The sequence below is a fragment of the Biomphalaria glabrata genome, chromosome 4 (genome assembly GCF_947242115.1).
Source record: "Biomphalaria glabrata chromosome 4, xgBioGlab47.1, whole genome shotgun sequence".
Taxonomy (NCBI): domain Eukaryota; kingdom Metazoa; phylum Mollusca; class Gastropoda; family Planorbidae; genus Biomphalaria; species Biomphalaria glabrata.
In genome coordinates this window covers 10,058,560-10,076,050 of record NC_074714.1, presented here as the reverse complement: position 1 = coordinate 10,076,050, position 17,491 = coordinate 10,058,560, and the positions used below count along the sequence as shown (strand labels likewise).

General features: G+C 31.5%; 1 protein-coding gene across 1 annotated transcript in view; it reads right to left on the bottom strand.

Annotated features, from left to right (window-relative positions):
- Window positions 1-5,139: 5,139 nt before the first annotated feature.
- The window catches only part of LOC106056555 (serine/threonine-protein kinase Nek4-like), a 130,670-nt gene continuing 118,318 nt past the window's right edge, over window positions 5,140-17,491 (bottom strand). The window contains 17 exon segments of the mRNA XM_013213354.2: window positions 5,140-5,328; window positions 6,431-6,512; window positions 7,275-7,332; window positions 7,732-7,883; window positions 8,048-8,172; window positions 8,393-8,481; window positions 8,624-8,684; window positions 9,171-9,455; window positions 9,840-9,944; window positions 10,504-10,648; window positions 11,120-11,277; window positions 11,696-11,803; window positions 13,218-13,314; window positions 14,005-14,105; window positions 15,030-15,296; window positions 15,607-15,719; window positions 17,223-17,319. Coding sequence (XP_013068808.2) covers window positions 5,230-5,328; window positions 6,431-6,512; window positions 7,275-7,332; window positions 7,732-7,883; window positions 8,048-8,172; window positions 8,393-8,481; window positions 8,624-8,684; window positions 9,171-9,455; window positions 9,840-9,944; window positions 10,504-10,648; window positions 11,120-11,277; window positions 11,696-11,803; window positions 13,218-13,314; window positions 14,005-14,105; window positions 15,030-15,296; window positions 15,607-15,699 — 2,025 coding nt within the window. The 5' untranslated portion in view covers window positions 15,700-15,719; window positions 17,223-17,319 and the 3' untranslated portion in view covers window positions 5,140-5,229.

The following is a 17,491-nucleotide window of genomic DNA, read 5'->3' as shown; positions in this document are numbered from 1 at the left end:
GCACATTTAGTACTGATAGTTTCTTTCTTAAAATATTGGATCAAAAATTAGAATAAGAAGTCAAGATAATTTGCAATAACTTTACAGTGATAATTAACTTTTTTAAAGGCAATGTTTTGATCTCTTCAGTTTATTATCATGAATCTGGGAGGTTAATGCAAAGCTTATTAGTACAGTTCATTTTAGAGATTACAAAGGTTATTTTTGAACCAGCTTTCTATATCACTTAGGTGAAACTAATGCTTTTTCTTTCTTTTACTATTTCCTTTTGGTCTTCCACTTAGACAAACAAAATGTCCTTACTCCATACCAACATGGCTTTAGGAACTATAGATCATGTGAAACACATTACTAATAGGACTAATTGGTGATTTCTCAAAAGGTTTAGATCAGTGGTGCTCAACCTTATACGGCCGGCGGGCCATTTTAATTTCCGACGCTCGCGTCGCTGGCCACATAGACAAAAAAGTTGTTTTTTTAAAAAAAAAGGTAATAGGCAACCATTTGTATTAGAAACCCATGAATCTTGTAGTTACATTAATTCATGGGAAATTTATCATAAACCAACTCCGACTGCTTATATGAGACACCAATTCGGACCACTGAATCTAGTATTCTATTACGATTAGGTCCTCACAAACAAGTGTTTGTAATTATTGTGATTATCCTTAGCGTTTGCTTTATTTCTGCAAGCAACACGGAGTATATTTTAATTGTCTGCATCACTGGATATTTCTCGAGCAGCAATGTCTGGCTTTGTAATTTGAATCTGTTTCAGTTGCAGCTCTGTCTGGGCACTTGAAACATTGGCGCAAATGGATTTTTCGAAACGACGAACATTGTTTGATCTGAACACGATTATTATCACATGGTCCAGACTTGACACGATCCTCATCTAATGGTCCTGACTGAACACCTTGCAACATAGATTTTGTTGGTGAATTCATTGAAGTCACATAGGATCGGTTCCATTCATTCGACAACTTTTCGAATAACTCTTGCGGTCAACCATACTTGTGACACCATTAGTAGACACGCCCAGTGGCGTCACTAGGGTGGGTGTCACCTGGTACGGTAAGTTCAGGATGTAACCCCCCCTTTTTTTTTCAGCTTTTCCCTCAAATCTTCCCAATAAAAACTTATTGTTTATTTGTTACGCCATAATGCAGTGGGCTAATTACCTAAATTCGTTGACAGTTATTACTGAATGTTAAAAAGAGTCTCGATTCTATTTTAAAATTTCATTGTTTCTGACATTTTATCATTAGTTATTGCATAGTTTAAAACATATGATTTTAAATTAGAAAAATATTGAACATCAACTGAACATGATTTCCATAGTAGACTTTGAAGAGCTCCTAACGGAAACAGTTAAACATTGTAGGGCTAGTTTTGTGCCGACGACGAATTTATTGATCAGTACATAATAATAATAGTAAGTAACATTAAAAAGGTTGCAAGAACTTTTCATGATCTCAAGCTTGAAAACTTATTTTAAAAAAATAAAGTCAATATCTTTTGCGATTTCAATGGACAGAACTGCTTGATTTAAATTCATGTCTCAATAGTTCTCAGTTAATAGTTCTTAATTAACTTTAGTTTTCAGAAGCTTCTTTCACAAGACATCACGTTGACATGCATTTGGCAAGAAGCAGTTGAAGGTTTAATCAAAGGGCTGGTAAAGGTTCCTTAAGTCCCATCGGTATTTCATTCGAATTGTAGAATGCAAGTACTTCCCAGTTTTAGCTTCTTTAAAATTAACCTTTGCTGCCTGAAGATGTATTCTAGTTTTGGTATTTCTGTTTGAAATATCTTGTCATCTGGCTCAGCATAAAGGGGATCAATGCACTCTAGCGTCATCCTCTTCTTCTCTACTTGAATAGTGAGTCCGGCATCCTGAGATTACTCTCCTAACATTTTTATATTGTTTAAACTTATTTTTATGTTGCAATAACATGCTAGTTTGATTTGAAAATAGCATTTATAGATAATCTGTTCCTCTTTTCTGGATGTGGCCCGCGGGCAGTATTTTGGGCATAACTGGTTTAGATAATTGTGAGCAAATAGATGCTATCTTATTAGATTTTTCCAAGGCTTTCGACAAAGTTCACCACCATAGTTTGCTTAAAAAAAATAAAATATTTTGGCATTGATGGTCCATTGCATCAGTGGATTAAGGATTTTCTGATACAAACTGTAATAATAAATGGCTCTAAATCAACACCATTAACAGTAAACTCATGTGTACCACAAGGAACAGTCTTGGGTCCACTACTATTTTTAATTCACATAAACGATTTACCAAATTGCATTAGTTCAGGAACAAAAGTCTGATTATTTGCAGACGATTGCATAATATATAGGACGCGTAGTAGGACGTAATCATCTTTTTTTTTAAAGTAACATCTGTATTATATAAGATAAGATATGTAGATACTTTAAATAAAAAGGGACATCATTAACATACACACCAAAATATGTATTTTTATTATAGTGATTTTATCTTTCATTGACTAATGTACAGTACTAAGCTTCTTAGTTATATATTGTTTAAAAGAAAATAATTTTTGATGCTTTACTAGAAGTACACAACTGTCAAGTACGGAGATCATTCTAGTTAAATTTCTTAAAAGAGTATTTTTAAGGCATAATCCATATAATGTCTTTAGTATCAGTTACTGCAATTTCATATTAGACAATAACAGCTCTATCAGGCTCTCTGCAAACACTGCACCACATTATTACACAACCAACTCAGAGAACTTGACAAATCAGGTTCCATAAAAAGCAACTCTTTAATGTCTAATAAATTCGCATTCAATACTGTACAATTGGCAACTTGTAACACTGACTTAACAAATGCTTCAACCTAGATATCCATACTGCTGTATAAACTCTGCTGGCCTCTCCACCTTGTCAACTATTCTTGACTGATTTCACACTGGACTCCCTGTACCTGACTGAATCGTGAAGCATGAATCTCTTGATCATGAATACTCTTGAATCTGACTTACACCTTTGCTCTATATATAGATTCCCAAATGCTTTTTTAAAACGATTGAACACAGCCTGTCTCTTCTATATATATAGTTCGTCCATCGTGGTTCGATGATGACCACTTTGTCATCCAGGTGGCTGGGGTTTATGCACTGGGGTTTATGCCTCCTCATGTGGCTGGTGAGACCTATGTGAGCCCGGAATGTTCGGCCGCACACTGGGCAGGTTATTCCAGCTGGAGCTAGTGTCGTTTGCCTTGCTTTTCTCCTGTGGAGTTTTTCTTCTGCCAGCGTTGTTCTCTTTTCCTCAGCAACCTGTGCGCCAGTTTTCACAGCGCGACGCCATGATGCTCTGTCATGTGCATCTGTCTCCCAGGTGCTTGGTCCAGGTGCCTCTGAACGCCTTCAGAGAAGTTTTGAGGGTGTCCCTGAAGTGCTTTCTTTGACCACCTTGCGAGCGCTTTCCTTGGCTTAGTTGGCCATACAAGAGTCGTTTAGGGATGCGGTGGTCTTCCGTTCTGCAGACTATATCATGTACCGTTTGCATGAGTAGTGTTCAGAACACAGAACTTTCTTGAAGCATCACCGCATTCCCCCTTGTCATCAACTAAAATATGATCTAAGCTCAACATGAAGTGTCTATGTATCATTAACTGGGAAAAATATTATAAGGTTGATGCAATTACAGAGGATCTGTATTACTGCTTCTAAAATATTAATTGCATACTTTGAAAGCTATAGGCAAACAAAACTTGCCTTCTTATTCAACAGTTGGACAGTATATACAGGACCGGTCCTAGCAATCGCGGGGCCCTATGCGAAACGGATTGCGCGGGGCCCAGTTTGGGTCGAGATAATCATAAGGTCAAGATTAAGATTTTGTATTAGAAAATACATTCGTTTTTACAATGCCATTTTTTTTTATCCCCAAAATAAAAAAGCTTTTGTCTATTTTTCAAGAGATTTTTTATGAGTTTTCAGGACATTTCAAAGGAAGCTGCGGAAAACCTGTTATATATTAGTTTTAATGTTTTCATTTAATAAGTTACACCTAGACTTAGCGCGGGCCTATGAAAGTGCGGGGCCCACTACGACCGCATAGGTTGCAGTGGCCTAAGTTCGGCCCTGTATATATATATATATATATATAAATAATGGTAGCCTAAATGTAGTTCTGTTTTTTTTTTTAAATTTTTAATTCATTGATTTTTAATGAATGTCAACATTAAACAAGATTATGCTCTCAGTTTGTGTCAGATGAAAACAGTATAAATGATTCTCTGCACTTACACTCTTAGATAAAGCAACAAGATTGATTTTTTAAAAATTGCTTTAGTAAACACTTTCATTCTTATAGCAATCTCACTGTGCTCTGGTTTAATCTCTTTTGTGGACCGATGGGGACGGGGTGTATCTGGGAGAATGTTTCCATGCTGCCTTTAGGCACTCACCTAAGACAACTCAGCTGAAGTCAAAACTTAAACCTCCCTGATAGGTAGCCAGGCAGTTCTAGCCACTAACCCACACATTTGGTGTTAAAACAGACATCAGTAAAGAAGGTGAAAAGCTAGCAACTGACATTAGTTTTAAACAAGCTATCCTATCAGATGAAGGAACCAAAGCTCAAATACTAGCCAGAATTGCTCAGTCCACAGCAGCACCAAAGACGCATCACAGATGAGGAGATTCGAAACAGAATCACAATTGCAATTGGCCCCACTATGACCTGCTGACCACTGTCAAAAAACACAAACTAAGCTTTAAGGCCATATCACAAGGTCTTCAGGACTCACTAAGACCTTCCTTCAGGGAACAGTACCAGGAAAAAGAAGAAGAGACACAGAGAGCGATAGGAAGACAAGAATAAAAAATGGACAGGCCTGTCATTGAAAGAGATTCTATTCAAAGCAAAAAGACAAGAGGAATGGAGAATAATAGTCGACAGATCATGTGTGGAGCCCCAATGGTTCAACATACTAAAGGAGTGAAGGAAGCTATAAGTTTGTTAATTAAGATCATTTTAATTTTGTTTTGTAACTGTTTGCCTTCGTAGGCATCAAATATAAAATCAAAATATTCTACTTCTGTTGAATAGACAAATATTCAGCAGATCTAGTATTTTAATGAAACAAACATCTTGACAGTAAATTTGTGTTTTTTAATTTACCAATCACAGCTCATACATGTATACCAGTAAATAAAAAAATAGATACATCAAAAAGTAGAATTATTTTTATGACATATATAAAGACTCTTCACAAAACTTCAGCTGCCAGATTTTTCCTGCATATTCATCGAAATTGTCTTTTCCTAACAAGTCCACAAGTTTGGGCTGCAATGGAAAAAAAATAATTTTCATACATCAAAGTTGCAAAAAAATTAGTATTTCTTTTTTTTTTTTTTTTTAAAGATAAAAAAAAAGTGGGGTTGGGGGTGATTATGATAGTTAATAAAAGATATAGAAGAATGATATAAGAATCAATCTTTAATAAATTCATATTTTCAGCTTATTAATGCAGTTCTTAACCAGAGAGCAGTACTAAGTAAATAAAACAAAAAACAATTACAGGAGTTTTTTTCTGCATTCTCTGTATACCACAACAGTGGATTGAACTTCCAAAGAACATAAATCCCAAAATGCAGTTCTTTATTTATTGATTTACAAAATCTTGTAACACTTTATCCTAATTGCTGTGCATTATTTATCCCTAGCATTTTTAAGTCTTTGTAAGTGATTTTCATGTAAAACAAAAAAAAACATTTTAGAATGAAAAACAAAGCATGGTGAACTTCATTATTCATTACATAGAAGATTTCTTACAATACCCTAATAAAGTAAAGGATAGTAAAAGAAATTCCATAAGAAAATTATTATTTTTTTTTTTTTTTTTTTTTTTTGCCAAAAAAATGAACATTTGCCAAAATAGAAATAGGTCATTATTTTCAGTTGTCTATTCAGTTTTTTTGTTTTCTGTTTTTTTTAGTCATTTTTATTAACAAATGACAAGCAAAACCATTTTTATCACAATTAATATTTTATTAGGGTACAATGACAGAAACTGTCAGCTAATGCACCCAAGTCTGAGACTTCTAGCCTGTGACTGACTTAACTTAGTGAACACTGTACTACTACAATCTCTCTCCCAGTTCAAAAAAAGTAAAAACTTTTCCCCTTGCATGGTGTATTATCAGGAAACTAAAAAAAAAAAAGTTGGTCACCTTCATGTGAACTAAGTTATTCAAACCCACACATTTTATTATCAGGTCACTAAACAAAAGTGTAGGTCACATTCATTAGGACTAGTGAACTAAGTTATTCAAACCCACACATTGTATAATGATTTGGAAATTGAAAGGGAGTAGTAGAGTGAATATGTTGAGCTGTGGAATTCTGTAAGACAAGTCCAAAATAGTGATGTCTGTTTTATGCTTACCTCCACTTCATCTTCATCAATTTTGTCTAGAATTTCATAAGCTTTCTTTAAAACAGTGTAGCCCACACCTTTTATACAATCTCTGAAAGTGTCAGTGAGATTTAGATTTAGTTGGTGTTGATAAGTTAACATTTCAAACATTTGACATCTATGAAGTGATCATTAGAAAACACTTATTCATTAGTTAACTTTATACTAAAAGAATTTATTGGTAAACCTATTTGAAAGTATAAGACCAAATCAATGTAAGATGCCTTTCTTCCCTTAACTCAGTAGATTTATATTTCTTTTTTTTTTTTTCAAATACAACTTCAACAGAACTTTGAACTAATAAAAATACCATAGTTGAGATTGAACTTTTTAATGATAAATTTTAAAAGCAGCACAAGTCAGTATTCTAATTGTTTTAATTCAATAACTAAATTCAAGCCTTTTCCCAGGGTAATCAAAGTTGCTATAAACACTGAAAAAAGCTATGTTTCATTAAGAGATGTTTTTTTTTTGTTAGAATATTCAAAATTTCAAATGATGAAATGTTTTTAGGTAACCAGAAAAGAGACACTCCAAAAAAACATATTTTATTTAAAAATATAATGTTAAAAAGTATTTTTTATGTCATGTACACTTTAATAATAATAATAATGATAATAATAAGGCTTGTCTTAGAGTCCAAAGATTAATGAGCAATGCAGTAATTCCTGTGGCTATGCAGCCCAGCTGCGACCTACATGCTTTCATGTTTACTCTAGGATGTGATAAATTTCAGAATAAATCTATTCTAATGTAATTGAAACAAACATTAAAAATGAACACCCTAACATTAAAGTAAAACGACTCTACTCACTTGTGTAACGTTTTGATTCTATTCATTAGACGACTTGTGTTGGTCAGGGTCTCAACACCTGCCAAAACAAAAAGTCAAAGGTTACCCACAGAAATACATAAACTGATTTAAAAAAAAGCTTTTCCAAAATGGATAATGAAACAAGTAGTGTAAGCTTATCAAATCATTTCTATTGATATTGTCAGGGTTAACAGCCAGTTGGAAAAGTTGTATTTATTGTTATGTTAAAATGACAACAAATTAGGTGAGAGATTAATTCATTCAGATAGAGATTAAATAGAAAACAAACAAGAATAACATTTTCCCTTGAGAAGAAACATTATTCTTAGAAAAATCTAGTGGATTCTTTTGACATTTATGATTCAATGACTGTTTTAACTCACACAAGAATGTTGGCTGTATTGAATTGTATCTTAGCAGCTAATGCATAGAAAGAATCAACAAAATAACTACAAACTTGGCATTGAAAGAGATTTCCTGATGCTCTGTCTTCCCTCCTCATGATTCTCAGCAGATGGAGTCTCTTCATCAGAGTCATGGTGTACTGAGATTTTTTGTAATGTTGTGTTTAGCACTGTCAGGAATTTGTTCATCTCTTTGCTATCTTTACTAGAAAAGCCAATAGATGAAAAAGATTAACAAGTTTAGAATCCCATTTCCATTGGTCTAAAATTCAATAATTTTAGCCAGTATTCAAGATGAGTTTATTATGTGTCTCATTTTAGAAGTCAAAATGTTGGTTTAAACTTATTTATGACTACATCAACATATACCTCTGTGCCTTCTCCTCCTGAGGTAATTCTGGAGCAGACCTGAGGGTATCATCGGAGGAACTACTGGTGCTGTCATTGATGGACGGATGCCTAGAAGCAGATATCTTCACCTCTGACACACTCAGCTAATAAATGTAATAAAGCAACATAAAAGGTATTTGTAATAAAATTTATAACACAGGATCAACTCTAATACATAATTGATACAATTCGAAGTTAAACTAATAAACAATCTTTTTTAGGATCTATTTTTTCTCAAGTGAGATATTAATAACTTTTTTATCTGCAAAATTTTAGTTTATTTCCACTTACAATTATGTAAAAACAATTTTTCTAAACATTTACTTTTTTTTCAGCAGTAGTAACTCTTTCTGACTCAGCTCGATGTGGCGGGTGTCTTAACTTTATATGAGCAGAATCAGGTGGCTCCACAGCTGTAAAAGGAAATCAACACAGGTAATTAAAAACATACCAAATAAAACAGATAAAAAAAAATATATTGATTCTTTGTTGTTGTTTTTTTACTGAAACACTGCCAAGATATGCTAAAATATTAATAAAACACTGATTGCTTACATGACACTGTGTCATTTTTTTGTTGTCTTCTTCTCTGGCGTGCAGACAGATTAATCAGACTCTGTAAAAAAAAATGTAAATAATTATATGTTTTAGTGTTAAATGAAAAACAAAATGGCTTCATAGTAATGTGTATTTCTATAACAAATAACTGCAGAACTATCACATGTAATATTTAATTAAACTTTTAAAAAAGGCAAGAATTTTAACAGTTGTGTAATTATTAGTACAAATTAAAAAAATATAACAAGCACAAACTAGTCAGTGATGTAAAAAGACCAGCTTTGGATTAGAATTCGCATGGAGAGTGTAGAGTAGTTATACAAACACAAACTTACAAAAGGTATGTCATCAGTAAGCTGAGATTAAAGGAAATCAACTAGGGATAAAATAAAATGACTGATGACAGCTGCTTCAAACCACATAGACTGTTGCTCCTCCAAGGATACCCACTATTAGGTTAAGTTCATCAGATATTGGTAACAAAGAATTTTTTTTTTCAGTCAACTTTCTCACATTCCTAAGTTGATTGATTCTATAAACTTACTTTTGGAGTGTCTACATCGAGACTTTGGCTGATGCTGTCTTTAGAAGATGCTAAGCTTTGTGAATGACTGGCACTCTCTTTAGGAGAAGATGAACTGTCACACTCTTCTTTAGAAGAGGACAAACTTCCTGACTGGCTGGCACTTTCCTTTTGCAAAGATGAAATTTTACTAGCACTTGGTAAAACAGCATTCATTTTACTCTCACTGTGCTGAGGTAGACCAGAACTGATGGCTACTTTAGGAGTTGGTAGAGGTTTCACACTGCTTTTTGAGGAATTATTTGACTAGAAATAGATAGATTAAACTTTTCATACAAAGTTATTTTGAATATATATATATATGTAAAGTATTTATTTATAAAAAGTATGAATATAAAGTACCCCTTTCAGACCTTGTGATTTATAGGGCAGATGATGTAAAGGTCATTTGTTTCTATGGTCATCAGGTAAAAAGGATGTCACAACCAACCAACCAACTTTAATTTACCCAATTAATTGGCATTAGGTCTGTTTATATAGCCATTAAAATTGCTTTAAAAACTAAACCTAAGATATTTCTTTACAATGTTCACTGAACACGACATGGAATAAAAATGTAAAAAAAAAATGAGTTGCAAGGGATGATACAAGCAATCAATAAAAGTGAAATAAAAAAATCTCCCTTAATACCTGTACAAGATCAACAAAGTCTAGATTTGAAGAACTTTTTTTCTGGTCCTGATCTTGGGATTTTCTTTCTTTGAACACATTGTCAGAAGTTACTTCTTTTTTTATCTGGACAAAAAAAATGATCTCAAAATGTAATGAAAAATAAAAATCCTCTGCAGTTTTAGGTATCTGGGTAAAAGGAAATGGTGTAAATGAAAATGTTTGTTGTACTCTTGTAATTAGGTACCAGTGTTATGATATAAGAAATTATATTACTTACATGGGATTCAACAAAGAAAAATTAACTGGAAAGGAATTTATTTATATATAAATAGTAACTGAATAACTGAATTCTACTAAATAATTTTGTTGTTTGAGCTTCTTGACAAGAAAGACTAACAAAAATACAAAAACAGCTTTTGTAGCCTAACAACTGTAAATATGAAATCTTTTTGTTCAACTTTTGAATTAAATTTTAAAAAAATTACATTTAAATTATAATTTTAAACACTAATTATGATTTGAACCCGGAACTCCTCAGTTTGGGAGCCTAGCACTTTACCACACAGCCAACACACCTTTACTACACTATAAATTTATGAGAAATGTTTGCTATTGACTTTTGACAAATTTCAGAGGCCAACCAAAATCTGAAATAGAATAATATACAATACTGTATACTCACAGGGGTGTCAGATTGCTTTAATACATCATTAGATGAAGATGATGAAGTTGGGCGTCGGGACGATGAAGATGATGATGTAGGTAAGGATGAAGAACGTGATTCAGATCTTGTGCTGCTCACTTGACTACTGCTACTTCTTCTGGCACTGAAACAAAAGTCAATAGATGGTTTAGTTTTCATAGTAACACTACTATAATATGTAAGTTAAAGGTAATTGAAAAAAAAAAGATTCTTGTTTATAATTAAAATGAAGTTAAAACTATTTTCAAATTTGAAAATATTTGAGAAACAAAGTATATTGTATCAGAATTAATCATTCAAAATAGCAACAACTGTTTTTTCAAATTAGAATATCAAAAAAAAATTCTAATTTTAGAATGCAAATAATAACACAACATTTCAACATGTAATTTTTTTTATAGAAATAAGTACACAAAAAAAAAACAGACAAAAAATGAAGTCTGCCTTTTTTTTTTTAAATTTATTTCATATAAAAAAAATAGTATCAATCACATGGATATATAAAAAAATTTAAACAAATACATGGCTCTTAACAAATATGTATACATTTTAAAACATAAAATTTAAACTTTATCAAAGAGAAATCCTAACATACTTTTTCTTTGTGTCTTCCAGAAACAAAGCAATATTTCTTTTAATGTAAGGGTCTCTTAAAATCCTGTTGACTGTAGGTCTTTTATCAGGGTTCTGATGTAGCATACTTCTCATTAATGATAAAAGGTCTTCACTGTACTGACGAGGCATTGGCGGCGTCTAATAAATAGGTCAAGATGTAAAAGAAGAAACAAATTTTAACAACGAAAAAAAAATCTTTTTAAAGAAATTTGATTTAAGCACAAATCTTAAAAAAAAAAAAAAAGAACTGATTGTGCTCCTAAATACAGCACAAAAAACGAGTAATAATTTACTATCTAAATAAAGAAAAAGATTTTCTGTCACTTTGTCATATGTTGTGAAGTTGTGGTGATTATTTTTTAAACTTAGTTTGCAGTGTATGTGAACAAATATATCTTAAGCTAAAAAAACAAGGTATACTTAAGCTTTATTTAAATATATTTTCATAAAAAAATAAATTAGTTAACAATTTTCTGTACACCAATTTTTTTTTTTACTCAAGGGTCAATTTTTTTTTACCAATGATTAATTATGTTGCAACAAAATAATTGTTTACCTTTCCTTTAAGTATTTTGTAAACCAGTGAATTCATGTCTTTAGCATTAAATGCATGTTTTAAAGTTGTCATTTCATAGACACAACATCCTAATGCCCAAACATCTGACTGAAAGGAAAAAAAATTTTAAAGAAATATGTTGCTTCAGAATTATCTCAATTTAATACATGCAATAATAGGATAAATATGTAAAATTGTTTAGCATAAGAAGCAAAAATGTAGGGAAAATGTAGATTACAAAAAAACAACTACATACATCTTAATGTGAACTACATATTTTGGTACATCTTATGCAGACAAAATAATGATTTGTTGAGGGATCCATTTAGGTCTTTGTGTTACTTGTGTCATCCTTAAACTGCAGCTTTTCTTTGTGTCTCCTTCTATGAGCTCACCAAAAAGGTTGCCTTAGGTCCTCCATATGAAGTAAATGATTGCCCAGTGCAGCTGTTAAAGAATTGGCACTGCTTCAATACACTGTAGGTGAAATAGTTTTCCATATGACATTCTAATGTCAGAGCCATATAGTAAGGTTATTAAGACTACTGCCAGGTAGAAATGGATTTTGTTTGCAGATAAAGAGACTTTTCCCCATCATTCTCTCATTCATTGAAAGCTTTAGCCCAGTGATACTATATTTCTCTCAACCGTAACATATCATTTGTTTCACTGTAATAAAACCCATAGTGAGATGAAGGCAGTTCTGATTTTTGCATTTTTCTAGTATTGACAGGCATGACAGCATAATGAAAATTATACCAGACATGTTTTGAATTGATTTTTAACTACACCTCATCATCTGTTGTAGATTTTTTTTTTACTTGGGCACTCAATTTTCTGCTATTAATATCATATATACAGTGGAAGCAATCCATGTTGTCTTTATTATTATGAGATATGATGACAACACCATACATTTTCATCCACACCATGCAGAAAACAAACTTTTTACTTAGTCTTTCTGTCAGAGTATCTGAGCCTCGTGTATATCAAATGTTGGAAATCACCTAATTCTTGTTTAATTCTTTCCTGCAGAATTCATACCAAATATCCTCCATGACAATCTTTTGTGTCACAATTTGATAAAAGTATTCTTTGAAGGAGTATTTCCAATCGGCTTGCTAACAAAATGGAATCTTTATTCTTAATGGTACTATGGTCTGATTTGTTGGGTTAAAAAAAGAACGAGGTGACTCAAAACAAAGAGCATGTATCCCTAGCACCAGCAGCAATCAGTATTTAATTATATAACTCCAGTTAATATTTAATCTTAAATTCTCCAACTTTGGTCACCAGATTATTGTATAAAGGTCTATTCAGAAACAATGTTGTAAGGTTGCTTGGATAGCAAGCATGGAGTGATGGCAAGCAATTTTTTGTAATTAAAAGCCAATGAATATATTCTTGCATATTACTTGCATACTACTTATGAAACTACAATCACTCAGGCCTTAGTGAAATTATCGTATACAGAGAATAAAAATAATAAATCAAATGGTTTAAAAAAAATCATTTCAATTACCTTATCATTATATGGTTTATTTGAAAATAATTCAGGGCTCATATAATAGGGTGTACCTATTAAAGTTGTAGCCATATCACTTGCATTATCTAAAACCCTGCCAAAAAAAAAGATATGTATGTATATATTTTTTTAAAAAAGTATTCAAAATAAATAATCAAATCTTTTTCTGCAAACTAGTCTAGATCGATCAAATACTTCCTAGTGTTGGCTTAGAAATGATACACAAAATAACAATAAATAACACCCACGCTATAACTTGAATATTACTTATAACAATAACTTAGACTCTTTAAAACACAAGATACACGTTTCACACAACAATACAATATGAACTCTCTTGCCACAGGAAATAATTCTATTTACTATCAACAAACACATAAACACAATGTCAACAGCTAGTTTATAGATAATCCATAAAGGACTATGAATGTCATTTCATTTGGCCTAAAGAGTTTGTCTAAATCCACAGGTAAAACGGAATGAAGAAAAATGTAATAAGTTTGTCAATACATGTGTCAGAGGAACAAGAATTAAAACAAAGTAATCAATTCTAAACAATGGTATTAGTAAGAATTATTGCACTTGGAATGACTACTATTAACTTTTAGATTACAATCAAGTAATTATCATTTTATTGCCTGAGATCCAAGGTTTCATTTTCAACCTTTTTTTGTGAAAAGAAAATAATTATGAATGTTTTTTACATTAAAAAAGAAATTAAAAAAAAAATATTAGATATTAGACTAAAATGGTTACTGTGAACTTTTTTAAAATTACATTTTACCTTGCAATGCCAAGATCCCCAACTTTAATTATTTTATTTTTTGTTTAAAAAATATTCTGCGTTTTCAAGTCTCTGTGTAAAATGTGTCGTTCATGCATATACTGTTGAAAAAAATAAAAAAATGTACAGGGAATGGAGACTGACACGATAAAAGTTAACATCATGATAAGAACTGAGACAAGCTATAAAAAAATGCATAAAATATAGATGCAATAAGCTGTAAATATTTAATTCCACATTGACAATAGTAAAGCATGTAGAGTTAGTTTAAGGAGAGGTCTAAACAGACTTTGTGAACAGACTTTGTGAGCCGAATGGATAGATAAGCTCTTGTCTGTATATATATATATATATATATATATATATATATATATATATATATATATATATATATATATATATATATATATATATATATATCCCTTTCTTGTTACTTAAATCAGAGAGGTTATATAATGTAAGAGAAATGAGAAATTAATTTTAGTAATATTCCATTATGAGGCCTAGATTAAAAATGACCCTTATAAAGAAAATTTAAAAGTGAAGTCTATTGTAATTATATTTACAGGTTCAATTATTAACTGTTTGAGTGAGTTAACCTTTTAACCTAAGCAGATTAAAATAAGATATATGTGAAGTGTAGATACATTTGTATGTAAATTTGACATGAGCTTTGTTTAATTTTGCTAGTTATGACAAAAAAAATTTATGAACAATTTAATTCAAGAATCTTTTTTTACCTTATTTTTACTTAATATTTTTTTACATAAACATTATTCTAACTATTTCTGAGATAAACATTCTTTTTCAAGTTAATACAATATTAAACTTTATCTATTCATTACTTTAAAGAATGTTGTAAAGAAATTACTTGCATAAATATCAAAGGAAATTTTTTGTTGTTATAAGTCATTACAGTTAAGTAAATACAATAGTTGAAACTAAAATTTAAATAAATGGTGATAAAGTTTTTATGGTATAATCAATTTTATGAACTATTCCTACTAGATCTAGGTTGAACATACTTGTAATGCCATAGCAATCTGCACAAACCATTCTACCACCTGCCTCTCTTCCAAGGGAACAGAGTGTTGTTCTTTCAGCCTAGCATAGAGATCACCCCCCTCACAGTACTGCATTGCGATGTAAAGAAATCCATTGTCTGATTCAAAGGAGTCTTTGTAGGAGACTATGTTCGGGTGTTTCAAAGTGGATAACAGTTTTGCTTCCTGTTCTGCTGATTTTCTCTCTCTCTTAGAAGCTTTCCCTAAGTTCATTTTTTTGAGGACATACTGAAAGCACATTTATTTGAAATGATTTTCTTTTGCACACAAACAACTGTGTGTCATAGAGACTGGCGTAATTTTTTTCATCAATATTATTGTGTTACTTAAAAATTATGCATGAACATAATAAATGAAGGCCTTCATTAAACAGCAGATATGTATGATTATTTTATGAAACATAAAAGAAGCTGCAGACAATTATTAGATCCCATGTGCGTAGTTCTTTTTAAAATTCCATTATTAATGGCAGACTGAGATATAGAAATAAATAGTGGTACATGAATAATAATTTCTGAATACTAAAAAAAATAAGGACCTGTTTTTTGTCTTTCTTGTGTCTTGCAAGCCAAACTTCTCCATAACTACCTTTTCCTATTATTTTTATATGCTGAAAATCTTCCAGCCCCATTCTGAAGACAAAGCATTAGACTGAAAAAGAAAGTAAATAATATATAACTTCCACTGTTCATATATTGTGTCTAAAATATTTTTTCAAACTATAATTAATGTGGATTTTTAGAGTTGACAAAAAGATAGTTAAACAAGACATCTCTTATCAAACTATTACAAATTACACACATTGCTTCTAGAATAAATTTCATCATATAAATTACAAACATTCTTTCAAAAAAGAAGAAAATTACATCTTACTCATACCAGGGGCATGGTGACTGAGTGGTTAAGTGCTTGGCTTCCGAACCTGGGGTCCTGAGTTTAAATCTCTGTGAAGACTGGGAATTTGAATTTTAGGATTTTTAGGGTACCCCTGAGTGCACCCAACTCTAATGGATACCTGACTTTAGTTGGGGAAAGTAAAGACGTTTGGTCTCGGTGAAGACTGGGAATTAGAATTTTGTGATTTTTAGGGCACCCCTGAGTGCACCCAACTCTAATGGGTACCTGACTTTAGGGGTTGAGGAAAGTAAAGGTGTTTGGTCATTGTGCTGGCCACATGACACCCTGCTCATTAACCATTGGCCATAGAAACAGATGACCTTAAATTTACTTTACTGAACTTTACATTTTTTTTACTCATAATGAATGAGAGATAATGAGAGTCCATTTTAATTAGAGAAACACTGCTAAGTCATTGGTTTTCCTAGCTGATTCAGGTAATAATTCAGGTAACTCTAATTAAGTCTAATTGCAGGGAAGAAGGAGCACTTAAGTACAAATAAGTCCTAGCAAATAGAGTTTATATACATTTATTTTTGTGTCTTTCTGAGTATTTTATTAGGTTGTGTTTTTGTATTTAAGTTAATGGTTCAGTGTTTAAGTATTTAATAATGGCTACTTTACTTTTTTTAGTCTTAGTCAAATGTGAATATTCATTTGTTATAAATAAATCTCACAGTTTTATTTTGCACTAGTTGATAGTTATATTTATAATATTATAGTTTATAGTTTACAATATAATTTTTTCTTTTTGGCAAAGCCTCCACTTGTGTGAATGATGCAAAGAGAATTAGATCTAAATTTTAGAATCCTTGTGACAAAAATCTATTCATGTGCTAAATAATCTACATCTTGATCTACTAATACTGCCTGAGTAGATCTTAGTATTTTCTTGGTATCTAGATATTAAATTATTATGATAGATATCTAGATAATCTACTCAGATTGAGATTAAACTCAAGATATAGAAATCTCTTTTTTTTTTTAAATTCAGAATTAAAATTAAAATAGAATAACTTGTGGTGAATGCCCTCTCCGGACTCTCATTCATTATGATCAAGCATTCACCCCCCCCCCCCCCCCAATCATGATTCATGAAATTCATGTCATTGTCATTATCATCCATCATTATGAACGAAAATTATCACAGAACATTCAACATTTGAGTTAAAAATAAATTGCTTTTGTTTTATCTAAAAAAAAACATATAAAAAGTATAACTCTATATATATAGAATTTTAGGTATTGAAAACACACCTAGAGATCTAGATCTATGCCTGTATCTGGATTTAGACGAGTCAAGTTAAAAATTAAATATAAATATAGATCTAATAATTTGGAAGAAGTAAATTGTACACCAAGCAGCGGAAGTATATACAAAACATAGCATTGTGGGAATCCCTGTTTGTTGCCAACTATAAGTCATTGTATTTGCAGTATAGATCATAGGTGACTAAGATCGCACTACAAACAACAATCTTCTTGCGAATGCCGGTATGCCCCGGTATGAACAGTATAGTCATTCT